Source organism: Gopherus flavomarginatus, chromosome 9 (genome assembly GCF_025201925.1).
Source record: "Gopherus flavomarginatus isolate rGopFla2 chromosome 9, rGopFla2.mat.asm, whole genome shotgun sequence".
In the NCBI taxonomy this organism is placed as follows: Eukaryota; Metazoa; Chordata; order Testudines; family Testudinidae; genus Gopherus; species Gopherus flavomarginatus.
In genome coordinates this window covers 47,299,869-47,322,517 of record NC_066625.1, presented here as the reverse complement: position 1 = coordinate 47,322,517, position 22,649 = coordinate 47,299,869, and the positions used below count along the sequence as shown (strand labels likewise).

General features: G+C 51.4%; 1 protein-coding gene across 1 annotated transcript in view; it reads right to left on the bottom strand.

The window, feature by feature from the left end:
- INSYN1 (inhibitory synaptic factor 1) overlaps positions 1–22,399 on the bottom strand; it is a 104,698-nt gene extending 82,299 nt beyond the window's left edge. Inside the window, exon 1 of the mRNA XM_050968449.1 lies at positions 22,224–22,399. Coding sequence (XP_050824406.1) covers positions 22,224–22,382 — 159 coding nt within the window. The 5' untranslated portion in view covers positions 22,383–22,399. The remainder of the gene's footprint in view (positions 1–22,223) is intronic.
- Positions 22,400–22,649: the final 250 nt, after the last annotated feature.

The window sequence follows — 22,649 nt, the reverse complement described above, 5'->3', positions numbered from 1 at the left end:
GCGGAGGGGGGGAGCTGCCACAGGGAGGGGTGTGTGGGGAGGCGCAAGGTGGAAGTTTCACCTAGGGCGCGAAACATCCTTGTACTGGCCCTGCGTGGGGCCTGATTTTTCAGAGTGCTTGGCATGATGTAGCACTTCTATGTTTGAAGCCCAGCTCCCATTGACTACAGACACCTCGGGGAGTATTCGGAGCTCCTGCAAATCAGAGCCCAGTGTATCAAGCTGGACACCCAGAAAATGAGGAACTCAGTTAGGGACCACCCGTGACATTGCAAAATCTTGTAACAATTTTTGTGTGTAATTTTCTAGGGTTTTAAAGAATGAAATTGGAAAAACAAACAAGCAAACACACCAAACGTTTCCCTTCCTTGCTGAAATTCCATCATGGGGAATCACATTGACACCTACATGGATCATCAGCAGGGCTGGAAATTTTAGATTCACGCAGATCTCTGCCACTCGAGTTAACCAATAGCAATAGCAGCAGCGGAAAACTGGGAAGCATTAACTACTAGTGTTGCCACCTGTGTGGCCTATGTAACACACACAACCCATGTGCTGCCATAACTCTGACCAAACACAGTGCTCCCTTTCCACATGAAACATAAGGGAGTTAGAACAAAGCTGCTAACAGCACAGCTCTCCCTGCCACATGACTTCTCTATAACGTCCCAGGCGAAGCATCTCACCGCCACTTCAAACACCAATAGGTACAGAACTACACAGCCTACTGCTGATGCTTCAAACATTTTTGCTTTCAAATATTTAAGGAACTGGTTTTGAAACAGTTTCAGATTACACTTGAAATCTACAGGATTAAATTCAGGAGCCTTAAGAGGGGAACTGGATTAAGTAATGTGGCTTATGTAAATGAAATGAGGAATTTGTAGACAAGTGGGTGAGGGGAAAAGGCATTACAGACTTTGAAGAAATGTGTGATTTAGTTGCTCAGGAGCAGTTCCTGAATATGTGCAGTGATGATGTAAAACAGTATTTGTGGGACAAAAAGGCAAATGCAATGGGGGAATTAGCTGAGTTTGCAGACCCTTATGAGCAATCACAAGCTGCAATTAAACATAAACCACTGGCAGAGGGGTACAGGGTTGGTGGAAAGCAGAATCACCGTTTTACCCCTGGAAAAAAAGAGGCTGGGTGTTCACCTCCCCATTCCCGTTACTCATCCCAAATCTCCTGTACAAGCAGAGGAGCCCAGAAGCTGCTACCATTGTAATTCCACTGAGCACCTTGAGGAATAAATGTCCTGGGCTGAGTGGGAACAGGCAGCAGGTAACACATGGAACTGCTGCTTCTCCGAGCACAGGGGTATCCCAGGCCGCTGCCTATTACCACACAGGATTTGTAAAGGTTGCTTCTACACAACCAAGCAGTGAGCACATGCATGCTGTTAAGCTTAATGGCAAAGTGCTCTAAGGTTGGAGGGATACCGGTGCAGAGATTTCTGTGGTCAGGAGAGAGAACTGATCCACAGGGCCGGCTTTAGGAAGTGCAGGGCTCAATTCGAACATTTTCGGTGGGGCCCCAGCAGGGATGACTAAAAAAACAAAACAAAACGTTAAAAAAAAGTCTTTCATTTCTTAGCAACCGGTTCCCTATAAAAAGTTCTGATTTAAGGGATGTGCCACAGTATGTATTTTTTGTGCCAATAGGGTTACCATACGTCCATATTTTCCCAGGGCCCCCTGTGACCCTACCTGAAGCGAGCCAGCCCACCCCACAACCCCCTGTCTCCTCCCGGACGGCAATTTAAGAACCAAAAAGCCTGACATGTCCCGGAAAATATGGCTGTATGTTAACTCTACCTAAAATTCTTTTTTAAAAAGATGGGCCTGAACTAGAAATGAGCTCCGTTTCACGTGTGGGTCCCCGCCACTCCCTGGGGGTGTGCTAGGGTGACCGGATGTCCTGATTTTATAGGGACAGTCCTGATTTTTGGGCCTTTTTCTTATATAGGATCCTATTACCCCCCACCCCATCCCAATTTTTCACACTTGCTATCTGGTCACCCTAGGGTGTGCACATGTGTGGGTCCAAGCTGCTTTCTGCTCCTCTCATTGAAGCAGGTGTGCAGGGTTACTGCCCTGAGAACTGCAGGACACCAGTGGACTTGGGGCTGGCTGGAGACAGGGCAGGGGCTGACTGGAGGTAGAGTCTGGCTGCAGGCAGGGCAAGGGGTGCGGAACTGGCTGGAGACTGGGTGGGGTGGGTTGGCTGGCATCAGGCAGGGCCACAGGGGGGTGCGGCATAGGTTGGCAGGGCTCGAGACAGAGGAGTGCGGGATTGGCTGGCTTCAGGCAGGGGTGTGTGGCAGGGGTTGGCTGGAAACAAGGCAGGGGGTGCAGCAGAGGCTGGTTGTGGGCAGAGGGTGCAGGGTTGGCTGCAGGCAGCAGCAGGGCAGGGGAGTGGGGCTGGTGTGGGAAGGGCAGGGGGTGCGGCAGGGGCTGGCTGCGCACAGGACAGGGGGTGCAGGGCTGGTGCGGGGTGTGGGGCTCATGTGGGCAAGGGGTGCAGCAGGGGCTGGCTGCGGGCAGGAGGTAGGTGTACGGGGGTATAGCCTACCCTGTATGGTAAGTGCCCCTCCTCCTCCCTCCCACATCGGGGTAGCAGGAGCAGGCTGGGGCTCAGGGGCTATTTAAAGGCCCAGGGCTCCCCGGCTTCCACCGCCCCGGCCCTTTAAATAGCCGCGGGAGCCCTGGGGAAGCGGCAGAGCTCTGGGGGCTATTTAAAGGACCTGGCAGCAGAGGGATCTGGAGCCCCCCCAACTACCCCAGGGCTCTGGGGGCTATTTAAAGGTCCCGGGGCTCCCCTGCTTCTACTGCCCCGGCCCTTTAAATAGCCGTGGGAGCCCTGGGGAAGCGGCAAGGGTCCCGCGGTTATTTAAAGGGCTGGGTTGGTAAAAGCAACGGGAGCCCCGGACTTTTTAAATAGCCCCCAGAGCCCCGCAGCCCTACTCCAGGACTCCAGCAGTGGGGCTCTGGTGGCAATTTAATGGGACTGGGGCTCCAGTCCCTGCGGGGCCCTCTTGGGGCATGGCCCAATTCAGGGGAATCGGTTGAATCGGCCTAAAGCCTGCCCTGTGATCCATGAGAAGGATTTGTTACCATGAAAAATGGCAGAATTAGAATTGGTGGGAGGTTACAAAGTCCTTTCACCTTTAGCTAAGGTACACGTGGAAACAGGTGATTTGCAGGCTGAACTAACTGTTGCAGTAGTGGCACACAATTTTGCACTATTTCTACTGGGGAATGATTTTTCTGATGTGGCAGAATCTGTCCCAGGGTTTGTTAGCAGCAAGAAGGAGTCTTGTGCTGAAAGACTCCCATGGGGGAGAGTGAAGTCACATGTCCTGCTGGGGAAATAGGAGATTGTCTCTTTAATTCCTCTGTAGCAGTGGAAAATGGGCCCTTGGGGGCAGGGATGATCAAGACCAGTTCCTGTAGCCCCAGGGCTCAAGGTAGGTCCCTGCAGGAGGGGGTGGATAGAGCCAGTTCCTGTCCTGTGATTATCTCCCTGGGGGAGGGGGGTGTTCCACCTTGTAACAAGGAGGCCTTCCCAGCTGCTGACTGCCAGGAAGTTGCAGGTCAGCAGGGGACAGGCTCTGCCCTAGGTGCATAGGGACATGTATCCCAGAGATGGAAGTTAGGGTCCTGTGACTGCTGCAGTGGGAACAGACTCCAAGGCCTCTGTTGCTGGAAGTGAGCCCAAGCTGAGTGAAAAGGGAGTGGGAATTTGCTGGCAAGTAAAGGGTCTGTCACAGCTGGTAGCTGTGAGCCCACAACTGGATCAGGGTCACATTCCCTTTTGGGGGACAGAGGGGTGTCTGCCTCAGAGAGGAGCCCAGAGAGGGAAGTCCAGATGGAAGGTGAGGGAGAACAGGAGGATCTGCCCACCTTTTGTAGAAAGGCTTTTCCCCAGCAGAAGGGTGAAGGATCTGCATCTGAAATACCAGACCCCTCACCTCTGGATCAGGTTTTAACGGAAGACTGGGGTTCAGAACTCCTGAAGGGGAGAGTCCACCCAGTTGACCTTCTGTGAACAGATAGTGGGATGTCCAAAGAGATCTTACCAACCCAAAGCACTCCACTGAAAGATGTTGTTCCGCTATGCTTGTATACACTAAGGGTATGTCTACATCTACAATTTTGCAGCGCTGGTTGTTACAGCTGTATTAGTACAGCTGTATAGGGCCAGCGCTGCAGAGTGGCCACACTTACAGCAACCAGCGCTGCAAGTGGTGTTAGATGTGGCCACACTGCAGCGCTGTTGGGCGGCTTCAAGGGGGGTTCGGGGAACGCGAGAGCAAACCGGGGAAGGAGACCAGCTTCACCGCGGTTTGCTCTCGCGTTCCCCGAACCCCCCTGCAAACCGCAGGGAAGGAGACCTGCTTGCACGGGGGTTCGGGGAACGCGAGAGCAAACCGGGGAAGGAGACCAGCTTCGCCGCGGTTTGCTCTCGCGTTCCCCGAACCCCCCTGCAAACCGCAGGGAAGACCTGCTTGCTCGGGGGTTCGGGGAACGCGAGAGCAAACCGGGGAAGGAGACCAGCTTCGCCGCGGTTTGCTCTTGCGTTTCCCGAACCACCCTGCAAACCGCAGGGAAGGAGACCTGCTTGCTCGGGGGTTCGGGGAACGCGAGAGCAAACCGGGGAAGGAGACCAGCTTCGCCGCGGTTTGCTCTCGCGTTCCCCGAACCACCCTGCAAACCGCAGGGAAGGAGATCTGCTTGCTCGGGGGTTCGGGGAACGTGAGAGCAAACCGGGGAAGGAGACCAGCTTCGCCGCGGTTTGCTCTCGCGTTCCCCGAACCCCCCTGCAAACCGCAGGGAAGACCTGCTTGCTCGGGGGTTCGGGGAATGCAAGAGCAAATCGGGGAAGGAGACCAGCTTCGCCGCGGTTTGCTCTCGCGTTCCCCGAACCACCCCGCAAACCGCAGGGAAGGAGACCTGCTTGCTCGGGGGTTCGGGGAACGCGAGAGCAAACCGGGGAAGGAGACCAGCTTGATTACCAGAGGCTTCCTCAGGTATGCTGGGATACCTGCTTATTCCACGGAGGTCAAGAAAAGCGCTGGTAAGTGTCTACACTTGATTACCAGCGCTGGATCACCAGCGCTGGATCCTCTACACCCGAGACAAAATGGGAGTACGGCCAGCGCTGCAAACAGGGAGTTGCAGCCCTGGTGATACCCTGCAGATGTGTACACCTCCTAAGTTGCAGCGCTGTAACCCCCTCACCAGCGCTGCAACTTAGTGATGTAGACAAGCCCTAACATTGTTTCTTCAAGGCAGGAAAAGGAAAAACTTTGCATTTGGGAAGCTTCACAAGCTGTTGGGGCCCAACACAAATAGATTCCAGAGGGAGGGGCTGAGGGCAGGCATGCTTGCAGTGCACCCTTTCCTTGCCAAAATGCCAAACATATACCTGAATTGAGAACCTTCTCCAAAGAAGCAGGCGAATCTGTATCTGAACACCTACCATGGTACACTAAGGGATTGGGAAATGCAATAGACCCTGAACAAGCCAAATTCTGTGAACAGAGTCTGTCTGTGATAACTTGGCTGTTAATTTCATATCTTTTGCTGCTTCATCTAGGGATCAAGACAATGGAGTTGATGCTACAGACAAACCCTATGAAAATGTAACATACCTGATTTTTGGGGAAAAAAATGTGTACATTCTAGGGATTGTAACAAGACAGTACCACAAATATGATGCTTCTCAGCTAATACTTGTAAACAGGCTTAGAGCTCGGCACAGCAGCTAGAGCATAACAGACCTACACTGCTGTGTGGAAGAGGAAACTGAGGCACACTGCCTCATGGCATTGGTGGCTAAATGCTAAGACACCTACACTTTAACAGATATTGCTATCTGCATACTGTTAGCAATACTACACCCCAACATGTTTCCAGGCACCCAGGGACCAGGAACCCAGAACTTTGTTAGAACATTTATGAATGACATTTTAGGGTTTAAAGGTACTGGGAGCGGGTGTGACCAGAGACAAACAGGGATTTTACATGTACAGCCTCCGCCATGGACAGTGCCCAAGACTATGGCAGTAACTTCAGGAGGAAGGTGTGACCTTGCACTCCATATGTTTTATGGAAATATGCCTATGAGTGTGAATATGATGTAACTGGAATATACTTTCTGCGAAAGGTCTCTTGTAAGGTATCATAACAAAGGTTATAATCTACAGAATATATTCCTCCTATTTGTATGCATATATCATTCTTGTATTTGAAGCTAGAAATATGAAGTATAACTCTGAGGTCCTATTGTAATTATGCAAAGTGTGGGCCATTAATGGTGGTTTGGAATCTTGATGGCTCCCATTGACTAGGACAATTGATTGTAAATGGTTTATTTACCTGCATGCCTTCCTGTGGATGTGTGGGCTGACCCAGGAAGATTGGAGACTGTCACATGATACTGGAATCCATCTTAATCCTTGTACTTTTCCATTGATGAAGTGGGGGTGGGGACAAGCACAGACAAAAGATTCCTGCCTTGTGCCAAAGCTATAAAAGGGGGTAGAACAGGACAAAAGAGGTGGCCAGTCATGAAAAAACCCCTGCTTACCACCTGAGATTTCTGCCAGAACTAACAAGGACTGTACCAAGGGAAAGGATTGGGCCCAGACTAAGAAGGAGTCTAGTCTGTGAAAGAAGCTTATTGGAATATCTTTAAGGATGAGATATTACTTGTAATCGGTTTCTTAATGTATTAGGCTTCGACTTGCGAGTTTGTTTTATTTTGCTTTTGTGACTTACTTTGTTCTGGATGTTATTACTTGAAACCACTTAAATCCTATTTTTTATACTTAATAAAATCACTTTTTTTATTAATAAACCCAATTAATACCTGAGGGAGAAAACAGCTGTATATATCTCTCTATCAGTGTTATAGAGGGTGAACAATTTATGAATTTACCCTGTATAAGCTTTACACAGCGTAAAACGGATTTATTTGGGGTTTGGATCCCATTGGGAGCTAGGTGTTTGGGTGCTGGAGAGAGGTAACCTGCTGAGATGTTTTTAGGTAAAGTCTGCAGCTCCGTAGGCATGGCCCAGACCCTGGGTCTGTGCTACAGCAGGCTAGCATGTCTGGCTCAACAAGACAGGATTCTGGAGTCCCAAGCTGGCAGGGAAAACGGGCTCAGAGGTAATTTCAGCATATCAGGTGACAGTCCCAAGGGGATCTCTGTGACTGAACCCATCACCGTCACACCGCTAACGTAAAGTTTTCTGTATGGCGGCATTCTCATATTCTCTCTCTCTCTCTCTCTCACACACACACACACGATTTCAAGAGCCCCCAGATCAAGCAGATATTCGGCTCTGGGGTTTTGGATTAGCAGATCGTTTTTAAAAATGGTTAGCTGCAAATATGGTTAGCTGCTGGATGGTCTGGATATTGATGCCAAGGTGCAGACTCAGACCCCTCTCTTCAGTTTTGTTACAGAGAGGCTCATGCAATTCTTTAATTTGTGTTTTAGCCCCATGTGGCTGCAGCCCCCAAGTTCCACTTTGAATTTCAGGTTCAGGAGAAACAGAACTGAAGCCAAGGAATTTCACCTCCTCTGCTAGCACCCCTTGGTGGACTCTCTCAGTGGTGGCTTAGTTGCATGATGTTCCCTTCATGTCCTGGCTTCCTAGGCCAGGATGTTTCCTACAAGCCATTTCACAGCTTCTCCGCCTCAGGGCACAGCAGGGCTCTGGTCTGTTCCTATCCCCAGCTGGCTGCTTGGCGAGTCTTCGTGCCTGGATGCTGTGCTGCCAGCTCATGCATTTGGATAGGATTTTATGCATTGTTGTATCAGTGCTATACATTTCCATTCAGTTATATGGGCATGTTGTAAAACAGTTCCACATTAGGGCCTCTCTCCTGCTGAGGGCCCTGTGTTGACAGATAAGCAGTTTATGCATTTGTGAATCCTGTGTGGTTCTTTTAGGGCAACCAAAGGCTGATTTGACAAGGACTTCCAGGGAGCTGATATTTAATAATGGTGCCACAGGTTCATGGCAAATATACCATGGGCTAGCCCACTTCCTGGGGAGCCCCACTGCACCAGCCTGGACCCTGAAGTTTTTCCTGACCTGCAGGAAGTGAGGTTTACAAGACCCCAGTATTATTCATAGACGCATTTCCCAGCATGGGTCAGCAGTGATTACAGTACACCTTCTGAGAAGGTTCAAGCACCTGAATATAGGAATGGACAAACTGGATCAGACCCAAAGTTCATCTAGTTCAGCAGCCTATCTTTGACAAGGGCCAGCATCAACTGCTTCAGAGGAAGGCACAGGAACCCCACACTAGACAGATGGGGATAATCTGCCCCCACTGAAGGTCTCACTCTGCTCACCAGTAGCTAAGGGTTGGTTTAAACCTGGAAGCATGAAGTTTAATATCCCTGCCAGAATATTTTTATCATCACTGATTATAACTCCCGGTATTTTCCGCCTCCACATGAGCCCCACCACCTGCCATCCTGTTATAAGTCGCTGTGACTATAATGGGTCTCACAAACCACTGTATCAGAACCCCTCTTAGCCTGAATTTTGTAGGTTGGGCTCATCTCTAGCTAGGGCATTTATTCTCATGCTGACATTACATGCTGCTGGTAAGTTGCTGCTCATTCATCTGGCATTTGTAACATGCCCCCCGGGACAGAAACAACATCATATGGAGTGAGAACTTTGCCTCCCTCACCCAACAAAACCTTAACACTGATAATACTAATGACATTTCACCCTTTTCAGCACCTTGCAGGGGCAGATCTCTGCCTGCTTTGCTCACCATTCACTAATGGAGTCTCACAGTTACTTATGAATTATTCCAGGCTAAGGGCACCCTGAATCAAAGCTGACAATGGAATCCAGGTCCCTGGATGCCAGGGTCCCATTTCTAGGGTGAGGAAACAATGTCGAATTAAAGGGGTGGGGTGGGGAATCACTTCTATTTTGAAGCCTTTGTTTTCCTTTCCCAGAAGTCAGTTTCCACAGATGGATCCATTGTCATTTCATACATGGCTGTGGACCAAGGTAAACATGGTGTAAAGTGCCCCACTCACCACAGGTGTGCATCTTTGTGGTGAGGTCAGGAAATTAGCTCTCTCTTCATCTGGCACTGCTCACCATTGGTTATTCACACTGTGACACCCTCCACCCCTCACTAAACTCTCTGGCCAGGTCATTATGCAGTCCTCCTGGACCAGCTGTCCACATGCTGCCTCAGGCAGCCTTCCATTCCAACTCCAGATCATGGGCAATGTCCCAGTGGCTGGCAGGGGAACCCAGGTCCACCCACTACTGTGAGCTCCAGCCCACGGACCCTCTGACTAGCAATCCAGCTCTGCTCACTTTCAAGTCCTGGTAGCTGATTCCCTAGGCTCCTTTCTACTCAGCCTCTATCTCCTCCTCTATCTCTGAGTTTGCAACTGGAGCTTCCTCTGTTCCCCATGGCTACTCCACCCCTGTAGGCATCTTGTAAGACTCCCTAGACCAGGCAGGACCTCATGGCTCATTCGCCCCCTGGATCCTCTCCTTGCCTCTGACAAATGCCCTTTCCTGCCAGGAAGTGACCACAGGCCTCCTCTCTGCAGCCTCCTCCTGCTCTGCCTTCCTGGCTTTACATGCCTATCCCAGCTCCTCCCAGCTGGGCTTCCTCTGCCTTTAGGCCCTGTCAGGCCGTGTTTCCCTTCCAGGTGCCGTGTGTAAAGTTAATTGGCCCCCAGCCCCCACTAACCCACTCAAGGCTTGTGTGAGTTGGACAGCCCGTCACACATGGTTGAACAGAGCGTACCACTGCTCATCTGGGGAATATGGAGTTTACTCACATTTTCTTTTATTTACAAAATCTATCCAAATGTGACGAACTGGGAATGTTCTTGATGTTTCCTCTGAATACTGTGTTGGTGCCTCAGTGTCCCCTATGCAGTTCTTAAGTATCTAGGTGGTGGGATAAGGGCATGTGATTGCTGAAGAGCAAAGGGACAGTGCACCTAAATGCCTGGCACTCTGTCTCCTAGCAACTGATGGCCTGGGCCCCTTCTCTGCACAGGTGCCAGTTGAAGGTGTTGGAGACAAAGAGATCAGGTGACCTCCCGCCGGGAAAGGAGCTGAGCAGAGAGGAGGGGCTGGGAGGGGTTGTTAGGCTGGAGCTGGCTGGGGACGAGGAGGGAAGTGCAGACATGGGGGGTCTGGTTCACTGCCCCCCAGAATGGACCCGGCCGAGGGGTCCGGTTCGCTGTATCTACAAGCTCTGTTTTAGACCCTGTTCCTGTCATTGAATAAACCTCTGTGTTACTGGCTGGCTGAGAGTCACGTCTGACTGCAAAGTGGGGATGCAGGACCCTGTGGCTTCCCCAGGACCCCGCTGGGGCAGGCTCGCTGTGGGAAGCGCACGGAGGGGCAGAGGATGCTGAATGCTCCAAGGAGAGACCCAGGAGGTGAAGACGTGTGAACTTCTTGCCCTGAACAAGTCTGCTCCAAGGGAGAGGAGGCTCCCCAAAGTCCTGACTGGCTTGGTGGGGAGCAGTTCCAGAGCATCGCCCGGTGACTCCGTGACAACTGGTGGCAGCGGTGGGATGTACTGCACCCCGTGAATGGCGCTGATTGCAGTAAGTGACTGGGGAGTAGTAAAACAAAGAAGGGATAATGAGGACCAGGCGTGCTGAAGGCTCAGAGAGGGATGGTTTCAGGGGGCGGTTATCCTCTGGGAGTGTGTGACCAGCGAGAAGGACTGTTGGAGTAACGGGGTCCCCCTGAGGACTGCAGTGAGCAGTCTCAGGGGCGGAGGAGCTTGCCGCTCGAACCTGGGAGAGAGAAGGATTTTTGCAGTAGCAGGGTTCCCCTGGGGATTGCAGGAGCAGTCCCAGGGGCGGAGGAGTCTGCAGCTCGACCCTGGCAAAGAGGTGGTGACCACGAGAAGGGCTGGCACACCCGGCGTTCTTCCTGGAAACCATGGGGGAGCCAAGAGCACACAGGCCTGTGAGTCCAGAGCCACTTGGGAACGGTGAAGTGATAGCCTATCACCATCTCCTTAAGAAGGACATTGTGATCCTGTGCACAAAGAGAGGGTTACGCATGGGGAAATTCACCAAGGCACAGTTAATCGTGCAGTTGGAGGAGAAGGACCGCTCTGAGGAGCAGATTCCTGGCCCAGATGGGGATACAAGAGGATCTGAGAGCAGCTGGAGTATCAGTCAGGCATCCCCGGGAGTCTGGTCCCCAATCAGACGAGGGTCTTCACGATTGGGTTCCCCATCAGGAGATTGGAGACGGATGGGATGGGAGCAGAGCCCGGGAGAGCGAGAGGACCGTGAGAGAAAGCAAGAGCCCGAGGAAAAGCTGCAGGAGAAGCAGCAGCAGCAGCAGCGTGGACTGGTGATGGTGGAGCAGAGAGACATAGGGGGCTGCCCAGGGGTCAGTGGGGAAACACACCTGCGGGGGCGAGACCCTGGGACAGAGAGAACTGTGGTGGTGCAGCCCCAGATGCTGAGGGACTGTGGGACCTGGGTGAAGTTCCCTGGGGTGAAGCTCCTCGCCCTGCCTATGGCCCAGATCCCTGTGCAGACCCAGGAGGGGTCGGGCTGGCTGGTAGTTGGGGTTCTCCAGGATATCGGCTCTGAGGCCCTGTTTGGGGGTGACTGTCTCCCCATGGGACAGGATCCAGGCCTCGCCAAGGGTTTGAATTCAAATCCAGGGAACCAATTGGCTAGGATGGAAATGGTCAGTGAAAATGCAAATGACCTGGCTGGCAGGGGGGAGGGGCTGCTGGGCTCAGGATACCTGCCTACCTGGAACCAGCCCCCTGGGGCTGAGTGGGAGGGAGAGATGCTCCCCGCCCCCCTGCACACCAGAGAGGGGGCTCACGCTAGCTCTGATGCTGTGACCAGAGCAACGAGCTCGCTGCCTGCCCCCACTGGGACAGCAAGGGCAGCGCTGAGCACAGGGGGAGCTGAGACCCCAGCTGAGTGGGGGGACACCCAGGCAGGGCAGGTCAGCTGCCATATAGGTTTGCCTGGTCCAGACGTGCTGCTGGGAAGTGATTACACAGCAGGGAAGGAGCTACCAGGGACAGGGCTCAGGGGGGCTGTGACCCCAGGCCCAGCCAGTGAGAGGGAACAGGTCCCACTCCCTGCTCCAGCTGCTGAATCCCAGACCGAGCTGCAGAGGGATCCCTCCTTGGAGAAGCTGAGGGAACTTGCTGGCCACAGCGCTGCAAACCCGCTTGGGGAAGGCTGCAGGGACAGAGTCCTGCAGGAGAAGGGATTCCTGTACCGGGAATGGGCTCTCCAAGGGGAAGTAGAACTGGGGGGAATCGGGAGGCAGCTGGTGGTGCCCCAGGAATCCACAGGGTTCTTCCCGTTCGAGCTGCTGGATGGGAGGAGAGTGAGGGGACCCCTGGACCCAGAAAGGAAGGATTGGGAGGAGAAGGGGGAAGACCCCCTGGGGGATCTCTTCCCTGAGGTGGGAGCCAATCTCCCCATCAGGTGTTCCCCATTCAGTCACTGGGAAAGCAGCCCAGAACCTGGAGAGAGAGGTCGAGGACCTGCTGGCTTTAGATGGGATCCAGCCGTTTTACAGCCCATGGGCCTCACCCGTGGGGCTGATCCCCAAGGGAGACAGGATGATCTGGTTTTGTGGGGGCTATCGGAAGCTTAAAACCCTCACAGTGTCCGATGCCGACCCCATGCCTAGGCCTGGGGAAATTCTAAACAAGCAAAGGGTGATGGAGAACTTGGCCCTGGCAGACACTGATAACATGTGCATCTTTAGCCAGACCTGGGAGGAACAGGTGTCCCAGGTGAAAAGGGGGCTCGGCTGCCTGAAGGAGGTGGGACTGACGGTAAAAGCTGGAGAGTGTAAGGTGGGGACGGCAGAGGTGTTTTATCTGGGCCACAAGGTGGGGAGCGGCGGCCCAAGCCCAAAGCTGGCCAAGGCCAAGCTGAGGGCTCTTAACCAAGGGAGCCTGAATCACAGACCAGAGGGCTGGGAAAAGACCCAATCCCAGCTTGAACCCCAGGGGTACTGGGGTGGCAAAGGGTGTGGGCTGCATAAACCTTCCCACATGCGGCCTGCAAGTGCCATCAAGCACACTCGACCTAAGGGAGGGCGTGAGACTGTACTGTCCTGGTGTAACTCACACCAAGGAATGGGAGAGATGCTGGTGCATCCATGGGAACCTTGCTGGGTTCGAACTTCCCCAGGTCACTGGCTGAAGTGACCTGGCTCAGTTCGGTCTCGAAAGGGGGAGAGATGTGACGAACTGGGAATGTTCTTGATGTTTCCTCTAAATACTGTGTTGGTGCCTCAGTGTCCCCTATGCAGTTCTTAAGTATCTAGGCGGTGGGATAAGGGCATGTGATTGCTGAAGAGCAAAGGGACAGTGCACCTAAATGCCTGGCACTCTGTCTCCTAGCAACTGATGGCCTGGGCCTCTTCTCTGCAAAGGTGCCAGCTGAAGGTGTTGGAGACAAAGAGATCAGGTGACTTCCCGACCCGGGAAAGGAGCTGAGCAGAGAGGAGGGGCTGGGAGGAGTTGTTAGGCTGGAGCTGGCTGGGGACGAGGAGGGAAGTGCAGACATGGGGGGTCTGGTTCACTGCCCCCCAGAATGGACCCGGCCGAGGGGTCCGGTTCGCTGTATCTACAAGCTCTGTTTTAGACCCTGTTCCTGTCATTGAATAAACCTCTGTGTTACTGGCTGGCTGAGAGTCACGTCTGACGGCAAAGTGGGGGTGCAGGACCCTGTGGCTTCCCCAGGACCCCACTGGGGCAGGCTCGCTGTGGGAAGCGCACGGAGGGGCAGAGGATGCTGAATGCTCCAAGGAGAGACCCAGGAGGTGAAGACGTGTGAGCTTCTTGCCCTGAACAAGTCTGCTCCAAGGGAGAGGAGGCTCCCCAAAGTCCTGACTGGCTTGGTGGGGAGCAGTTCCAGAGCATCGCCCGGTGACTCCGTGACACCAAATCATTAAATAAGGATTAAAACACAGCATGGTCACTTGTATGTGAAAGTGAGTGCCCAAAAAGCAGTCCAATGGCTCTTCTGGCTTTCGCCTGATGTCATCCTAGCCTAAATCCAAATCAGAATACGGGCACCTTGGCTCACCCACAATGTCTGCCAGGCTACTGCTTGGCCTAGAATGCCAAAATGGTTAGTTTACTCACTGCTTTTTTTTTTTTTTACCACTACCCCAGTGATTTCACAGCTTTTTTTGCAGTGAGACATGGGGATGTTTCTCTGAGAATCATAGATTATTAGGGTTGGAAGGGACCTCAGGAGATCATCTAGTCCAACCCCCTCCTAAAAGCAGGACCAATCCCCAAATGGCCTCCTCAAGGATTGAGCTCACAACCCTGGGTTTAGCAGACCAATGCTCAAACCACTGAACTATCCCTTCCACAAGGCCCAACTGTGAATTTTCATGGCATCTGCTGTCTGTAAGCGAGGACTGGCCTGTCTCCCAAGATCTGTGAGAGTGAGATGATGGTTACTGGCATTCTTCAGCCCCCAACTAAAACCTCTCCAGCGCATCATCAAGGATCTACAACCTATCCTGAAGGACAATCCCTCACTCTCACAGATCTTGGGAGACAGGCCAGTGCTTACTTACAGGCAGCCCCCCAACCTGAAGCAAATACTCACCAGCAACCACACAACAAAAACACTAACCCAGTAATCTGTCCTTGCAACAAAGCCCATTGCCAACTCTGTCCACATATCTATTCAGGCTCATTCACCTGCACATCTACCGGTGTGATATATGCCATCATGTGCCAGCAATGCCCCTGTGCCATGTACATTGACCAAACTGGACAGTCTCTACACAAAAGAATAAATGGAAAACAAATCAGACGTCAAGAATCAAAACATTCAAAAACCAGTTGAAGAACACGTCAATGTCCCTGGCCACTCAATTACAGACCTCAAAGTCGCAATACTCCAACAAAAAAAACTTCAAGAATAGACTCCAACGAGAAATTGCAGAATTGGAATTAATTTGCAGACTGGACACCATTGAATTAGGCTTGAATAAAGACTGGGAGTGAATGGGTCATTACACAAAGTAAAACCTATTTCCCCATGCTAATTTTCCCCCTACTGTTACTCACACCTTCTTGTCAACTGTTGGAAATGGGCCATCCTGATTATCACTACAAAAGTTTTTTTTTTCTCCTGCTGATTATAGCCCACCTTAACTGCTTACTCTTGTTATAGTTAGTATGGCAACACCCATTTTTTCATGTCTTATGTGTATATATATCTTCCTACTGTATTTTCCACTTTATGCATCAGTGAAGTAAGTTTTAGCCCATGAAAGCTTATGCTCAAATACATTTGTTAGTCTCTAAGCCCACGTCCAGACTAACCCGCTGTATCGACGGGTTAAAATCGATTGCTCGGGGATCGATATATTGCGTCTAGTCTGGACACGATGTATCGATCCCCGAGCGCGCTTACATCGATTCCGGAACTCCATCAACCCGAATGGAGTTCCGGAATCGACACGGAGAGCCGCAGATATCAATCCCACGCCGTCTGGACGGGTGAGTAACTCAATCTTAGAAATCCGACTTCAGCTACGTTATTCACGTAGCTGAAGTTGCGTATCTAAGATCGATTTTCCTCCCCTAGTCTGGACGTGGCCTAAGGCAGGGGTCAGCAGATGTGGTATGCTGAGTCTTCATTTATTCACTCTAATTTAAGGTTTCGCATGCCAGTAATACATTTTAACGTTTTTAGAAGGTCTCTTTCTATAAATCTATAATATATAACTAAAATATTGTTGTCTGTAAAGTAACTAAGGTTTTTAAATGTTTAAGAAACTTCACTTAATATTAAATTAAAATGCAGAGCCCCCCCGCCCCCCGCCCCCGAACCAGTGGCCAGGACCTGGGCAGTGTGAGTGCCACTGAAAATCAGCTCGCATGCTGCCTTCGGCACGTGTGCCATAGGTTGCCTACCCCTGCTCTAAGGTGTCACAAGTACTCCTCGTTCTTTTAACCAGAGAGGTGTAAAGGGGCCTTAGTGGAGTTTTCTGTGATTCACTCATTACTCAGTATGCTTAGCTTGTACCTCACACATGAGCAGTGTGTTGTCAAAATTCTAGCTGTTTTGATTGGCCACATAAGTCATATGGTAAGCTAGAGAGCTCTGATTTCACAAACTTTATTCTAAACTAATTTTTGTGGTTTTATTACAAAAGTGAAAGTCACTTTACAGAAATATTTTGCACTATTTATTGACTATTAGCTGTTCCCTCAAAACCCCCCCAACTGCTAGGCACTGTGGTCTAGTAGACAGGGCACTGGACTGGGACTCAAGAGACATGGGGTTTATTCCTAGTTCTGCCACTGAGCTGCTGAGTTTGGTCAAGTTACTTCCTCTCTTTGTGACTCAGTTTCCATTCTTACCTTTTGTCTCTGTTTAAATTGTAAACTCTTTGTCAGGAGGCTATCTTTCACTAGATGTCTGTACAATAGCTACCACAAAGCCACCTAATACAATTTCCAATCTCGCTTGAGGCCTCTAGGTGTTAGTGTAATATAAATAATACAGCAACTGGCTGCAATTTTGGGGCAACAGCAACACAAATGGGTCACAAACACACAGAAAAGGTTAAAAATTTCAGTGCAGAATCTCAAGAATGATTTTGCCCAATTCAAATAGTCTTGGTTATGACATGGCAGGGGTGAACTGGTGGGCAGAGTCCATGAGTGGGTGATCAAGTGTTCGTTCTTCTCCAACGGAACACCATCCACCTCATTTTTTTAAATCAGTAATTCCAGTTGAAACCCCCATGACTTTGATTCTGCGAGTGCACCCTTTAAATAGCATGGCCCAGATTGTCCTTTACATTCAGCCCTCTGTACATGGCTCTGGCCATATTATGCAGGAAGTCAGACATGATCAGAATGGTCCCACTAGGCCTTAAATATCTATGAATCTATGAAAGGGGCCTTAAAGTGAGCATAAATTACATCCACTCTCATTGTAAGCCTCCTTTAAGCTGCTGGGACTGTGTACAGAGATCTCATGTAGATGAAAAACAAGCTTCAAGTTCTGAATATTTTTTAAAATCCTTTATAAGATTTTTATAAGGGTTTTTCAGCTCCTTTGCGGATATTTAGAAGGGTCTTTTCTGCAAGGGAGATAACGACTGATGGAGTATACCATGGAATCAGTGAAACTGATTCTACACCAAGTGGGTTCAAGTACACAAAGAAAACAAATGGAAGAAAAATTCTCCCTTGTATTCCTTTCAGATTCAGCAGTCATAGGTGTGCCTTGGCTTCCATGGTCAGGCACAATGTGCTTTTTCAAACTACCCTTTCAAAACAGTGCTTCCAGTGCTGAGGTCAGCCCCTGTCAGAGCATAGCCTTTCAGAAGTAGGCCAAGCTGTGGATCTCAGTAGGAGCCAGTGCCACTTCAAGCTTTGCTTAATGGACATTGACCATGTCCCCTATTTTAACCATAAAGCACTTTCCCAGGTGGGGATTTACATTGGGAAGACAATGACCAACCTGCTGGCAAAACTGGGGTGCTAGGTGCGGATGAGGAAGGCTTATCCCAGCTCTTGGGGGTTTCAGCTTGGAACAGGCAGCTTCTTTGAAACTTTGTGTGCTAATAAATAATGACTACTGGCTCTTACTGAGCACTTTTCCCAACAGATCTTGCTGCCTTCCAGTCTGAAGGATCTTAAAACACGTTACAGATTAAACATACAGCAAACACTTCAGCAGCCCCTGACATTCTCTCTCTTCCTAGCTGAGGCTGGCAGCTGTGTTACTTGTGACAGCTTGGAGCAACAATGAGCTATAGCTATAGAGCCAGGAAGAGAAGAAAAATGCATCTGATTGAAATGGCAGCGGTTGGGTATAATTAGCCATAGTGGCATTTGGCCAGGAGGTTGGTGATAAGGCCCATTGCTATTGTGAAAAGCTCCAGCAGGCCTTGAAAGTGCACAAGTGCTCAGGATTTCCATGTAACATCTCACTCATTAAACACTGCAACTGCGTTGGTTCAGTCCTGAGTTAGATGGAAGAGGGTTGGCTTCTGCCATGCAGCTCACATGTGCATTCTCTCAGAATCACGACCTGGCAGAATCAGGGCAACTCAGGCACTGAATCATCCAACCCCACCCCTAGGCTTTTCCCTGGAGGTCTTCATTCCACCACTGACCTGGCCTCAGCCCTGCACTGAGCTGACCTCATCCCACTCTGTTTATCAGTTCAGACAGGATCCTACGGGAGTCTCAGTTGCAGTCAAAAACACACAGGAGCCAAGAATCCTGCCTCGAGATGAAGGACTCCAACTAAGCAAGAGCATCTGATCATCTCCAGTGGGCATGAGCTATGTGCCCACATGGAAACCCATCGGGGAGACTTCGTTTGACATCATCTCCAGCACAAGGGTGCCCCGTTTTAGGTGCTTTCCCAGCTCAGCCTCCATTACTAGAGCTTTCTGTCTGCTAGGCCAATTCTCAGGATTTGTTACAAGAACAGTGCTTCGCCCTTCCCTCTGAGGATCTCAAAGCACATTAGGGACATGACAGGATTTAGCCTGGTGAGCAGGAGCAGCTCTATGTATTTTGCCACCCCAAGCAGGGCAGTCAGGTGGCTTTCGGCGGTATGCCTGCGGGAGGTCCACTGGCAACACAGATTCGGCGGCATGCCTGCAGGAGGTCCGCCGGTCCCGCGGCTTCAGCATCCCCACCGCTGAATTGCTGCCAAATCCGTGGGACTGGCAGACCTCCCGTAGGCATCCCGCCGAAGGCCGCCTGACTGCTGCCCTCGCAGGGACCAGCAGGGTGCCCCCCATGGCTTGCTGCCCCAGGCACGTGCTTGATGCACTGGTGCCTGGAGCTGCCTCCGCTGGTGAGGCAGATAAATATCACTCTCCCTGTTTTACGGGGGAGGAAACTGAGGCATGGAAAGGCCAAGTGACTTGCTGAAGGCCACAGAGCCAGGACTAGGCCAGAACACCTTCCTATGCCTTAACCACATGGCCCAGCCTCCTTTCTGGGGAGCTGAAAGACACTTCTCTTCTAGAGTGATTATTGTGTTTCCAGCCACAGGACAGCAGCTACCAATGCTTTCTCTCTCCTTCCCACCAAGCCCTAACTCTGCTCCCCAGTCTAGTGTTATCATTTCTAATCTTCCCCTTTGGAAGGTATCGATCACTCTCCAAACGGGAGAAGGATTAGCTGTTAGTCACATAACACATGGCTAGCTGGCTGGCCTTTTCCTTCCATCAAGCCGCCCATGATTCTGGCCAACTGCATCTCCACAGCAGGGCTACAAGTTTGACTAAAGGCCCCCCAAAAAACCAAATGTGACCTCATAGGCAAATACCAGCTGGATGGTCCTGATGGTGCATGATGCCTTCTAATCTCCAAAGTGGCCCTTAAGGCAAAGAGGGGACTGCCTGTGTTTCACTGACCCTCTGGTGCTGAAAGCAGTAATTCAAGAAGGGTTTGATCATTGCTCAGACATGCAGGGTTTCTCCTGCTGCCTGCACCTCCCACAGCACAGGCTGGGCTGAGTCAGGAGATGCAAAGCAACAAGCCACAATAAGCAACCTGCCCCTCTATCCTCTGCAAACCCTTTTCAACCTTCATGCCCACAGATTCTTCACCTCGATGGAATTCCAGTGAGCCAAGGGATAAGTGCAGCAGGATTTACCCCACAAATTCCTATCCAATTGCTGCTTGCATCTCCCCACACTGTCATTGATCCTTGGATGGTTTTTTAAAGCTCTGTGCTATTATTTTCCAAGATGGGTTATTTTGGGCAAGGCACCAGAGCTGGACTGTAGCTGTAAGCTCTGGCCAAGAAGAGGCACGGAGAGGTATACGGCTTCCAATGCCAAGTGGGGATCTGGCTAGCTGGCTGGCTCAGTCAGCTCCTCCCCACTTTGACTGCGAGCTGTGTGCACTCCCCTTTGCATCCATGGCCCTGCCTTTGCCACATCATTAGTGTTGCCAGCCGTCCTAAGATGGGGTCTGATCCAAAGCTTACTAGAGTCAACGGAAAAAATCCCATTGACTCCAATGGTTTGGATCAGGTCCCTGGAGCAGCGGCTCTGCTTCCCAGCCATTCTATGCATTTCCCCTGCACAAGGGTGGAAGGTTTGGGAGGGGAATTCCTTGCAATGCTGCCCACCACACAGGCCCTGGCACAATCCAGCCTTGGGAGGACGGGCAGCAAGAGCAAAAAAAGATACCCTTGGAGCTCAGCCAGAGTTGAATGTGGCTCAGTATGTTTTCTCATGGACACATTATAGAAAAAGCTAGTCATGCCCAAATGATTCCCAGTAGGATCTTCTATTTTCACACAGGGAAATGTCCCAAATTTCTGCCCACAGCTGGTGCCACACCCTTTGGAAAAGCTGAGCCAGCCCTTTCAGCTACTGCTGCTTCATGGCCAGGGAAGTGGAACAAAAACCCTGAAGCATGCTTATTCACCATCTAAGGGCCAGATCCTCAGCTGGTGTAAACCAGCAAAAGGCTGTGGGAATCAACAGAGCTACATTGATTTACACCAGCTGAGAATCTGGCCTTGAGATTTTAGCACTCTATTGATGCACCACCCAGTTTGTGACATCAGAGCACTTGCTTCCTGCCCGGCCTGATAGATGCAGGCCTGCCATTTGGACAAACCAGCCAAGGGAGGTTGGAAATAACTTGCATCCATGGCAAAATTCTCTTGTATGGGGAACAGAATTGTTGGCCTGAGGGTTAGGCAGGGGCCTCCTGGATCCTTTGATTTCAGGGTTTCTCTATGAGATTTGCTGCATTCTACAATTTTATGCCAACTCCCAATTAACTCTACCTCTCCCCAAATCATTAAGTTTCTCTCTTTCTGCTGCAAAGATCCAGTCTTCACAATGCCAAACTGGCAGGCTGCTACTCTCTTCACCCAGGGCAGCATGCAGCAAACTGTAGCTAAACATTCAATTGGATTCATCAGATCAACCTTAAGGAAGCAATGTCTATTTGTATCATTTAAGAAGAGGGAATGTGTATCCTCTTTCCACTCCCCTTTCTTTCTTTCTTAAATTAAATGTAAAAAAATGACCCAACTGCAGCACTTAACAGTCCAAAGCACAGCAAATCACAACATCCAGTGGGGAACCCAAACAACAGTAGGGCCTTGGCTACACTGGCCCTTTACAGCGCTGCAACTTTCTCACTCAGGGGTGTGAAAAAACACACCCCTGAGCACAGCAAGTTACAGCGCTGTAAAGCGCCAGTGTAAACACTGCCCTAGCGCTGCAAGCTAATCCCCACGGGGAGGTGGAGTACCTGCAGCACTGGGAGATCTAATCCCCACTGGGAGGTAGAGTACCTGCTAGCACCGCGACCACACTCGCACTTCAAAGCGCTGCCGCGGGAGCGCTTTGGAGTTTTGAGTGTAGCCAAGCCCTAGCTCTACTACACTGTTCACACAGATGCAATGTCTAGGTTACTTCTGTGATTCACAGGCACAGCTTGGTATATTAGGACCCAATCCACCAGGGATCAGATGCCCTTAGCTCTACACTGGGCCTGATTCTATGTGGCACTGGGCAGACCCATGGTATTGAAGTCAATGGAGTCAAGGGCAATCGGGAGCCCTTCTTGCTTCTTGGAAATCATCCACCATAAATACAAAACAGGCACAGGTGGCCATGCTAAGGGCACTGCTGGGAATGAGCTATTGCATTCGCTCATTTGGGGGGCATCACCTCTCCTGTGAAAGGCTATCCTGAACCTGGAGATAGAGGAAAGCATAGAAATGGGGGCCAGATTTCCACTGACATGGTATGTGGGGGGGGTGTCATGGCCTTCTCTGCCAAAGAGTGCAAATCAGACAGCAGTCAGGATATGCACTGGTGATTTGACTGTCTGGGGTTCAGGGCAACGGGAATCTAATTTGCCCCCTACACACACACAAGCTGTACCCACAATAGGGCCAGGGAGATACACACACACTGTACCCACAATAGAGGAGGGGATGGACACACACAGGCTGCACTCACAATAGGGGCGGGGGAGGCAGCAAACAGACACACAGTACCACACACACAGGCTGTGCCCACAACGGTTTGCTCCTACGAGCCAGCCCTGCTCCATGAGGGGAATTCTTTAGGCATGGCAAAGCCTGGAAGTTTGGCCCGCTTTGGGGCTTCCCATGGCGCTCCCACCCCAGCGGCGCTCACCTCCCGGAGCTCCTTGGCTACCTCCTTGAGCTCCTGCAGGATCCCCTCCAGCTGCCCGATCACCATTTTCATGCGGCACCTGATCCGCTCCCTCTCGCTGCTGCTGCCGTCGGCGGGGTCTTCACTGGGCTGCGTGTCCTGCGAGCCCCCGGAGCTCATCCTTCACAAGCTGCCTGGGCGCCCGGCGCTGTCCATGCTGCTCTCCCCCAGCCCGGCCTTGCCTCCGCGGAGCCGCTCTAGGCCGGGGAGAGCTCACCATCTTAACGTCCCACGCGCCAGAGAGCCGCAGCCGCGCTCTGCCTCCCGCCGCTCTCCGCACCGGCCGCTCACAGCAGCGGGGCGCGGGGCAAGATTAACCGAGCTCCGCGCCGGGGACCCAGCCGCACGGCCATGGGACTGCAGCGCTGCCCGAGCGCAGGGAGCCGC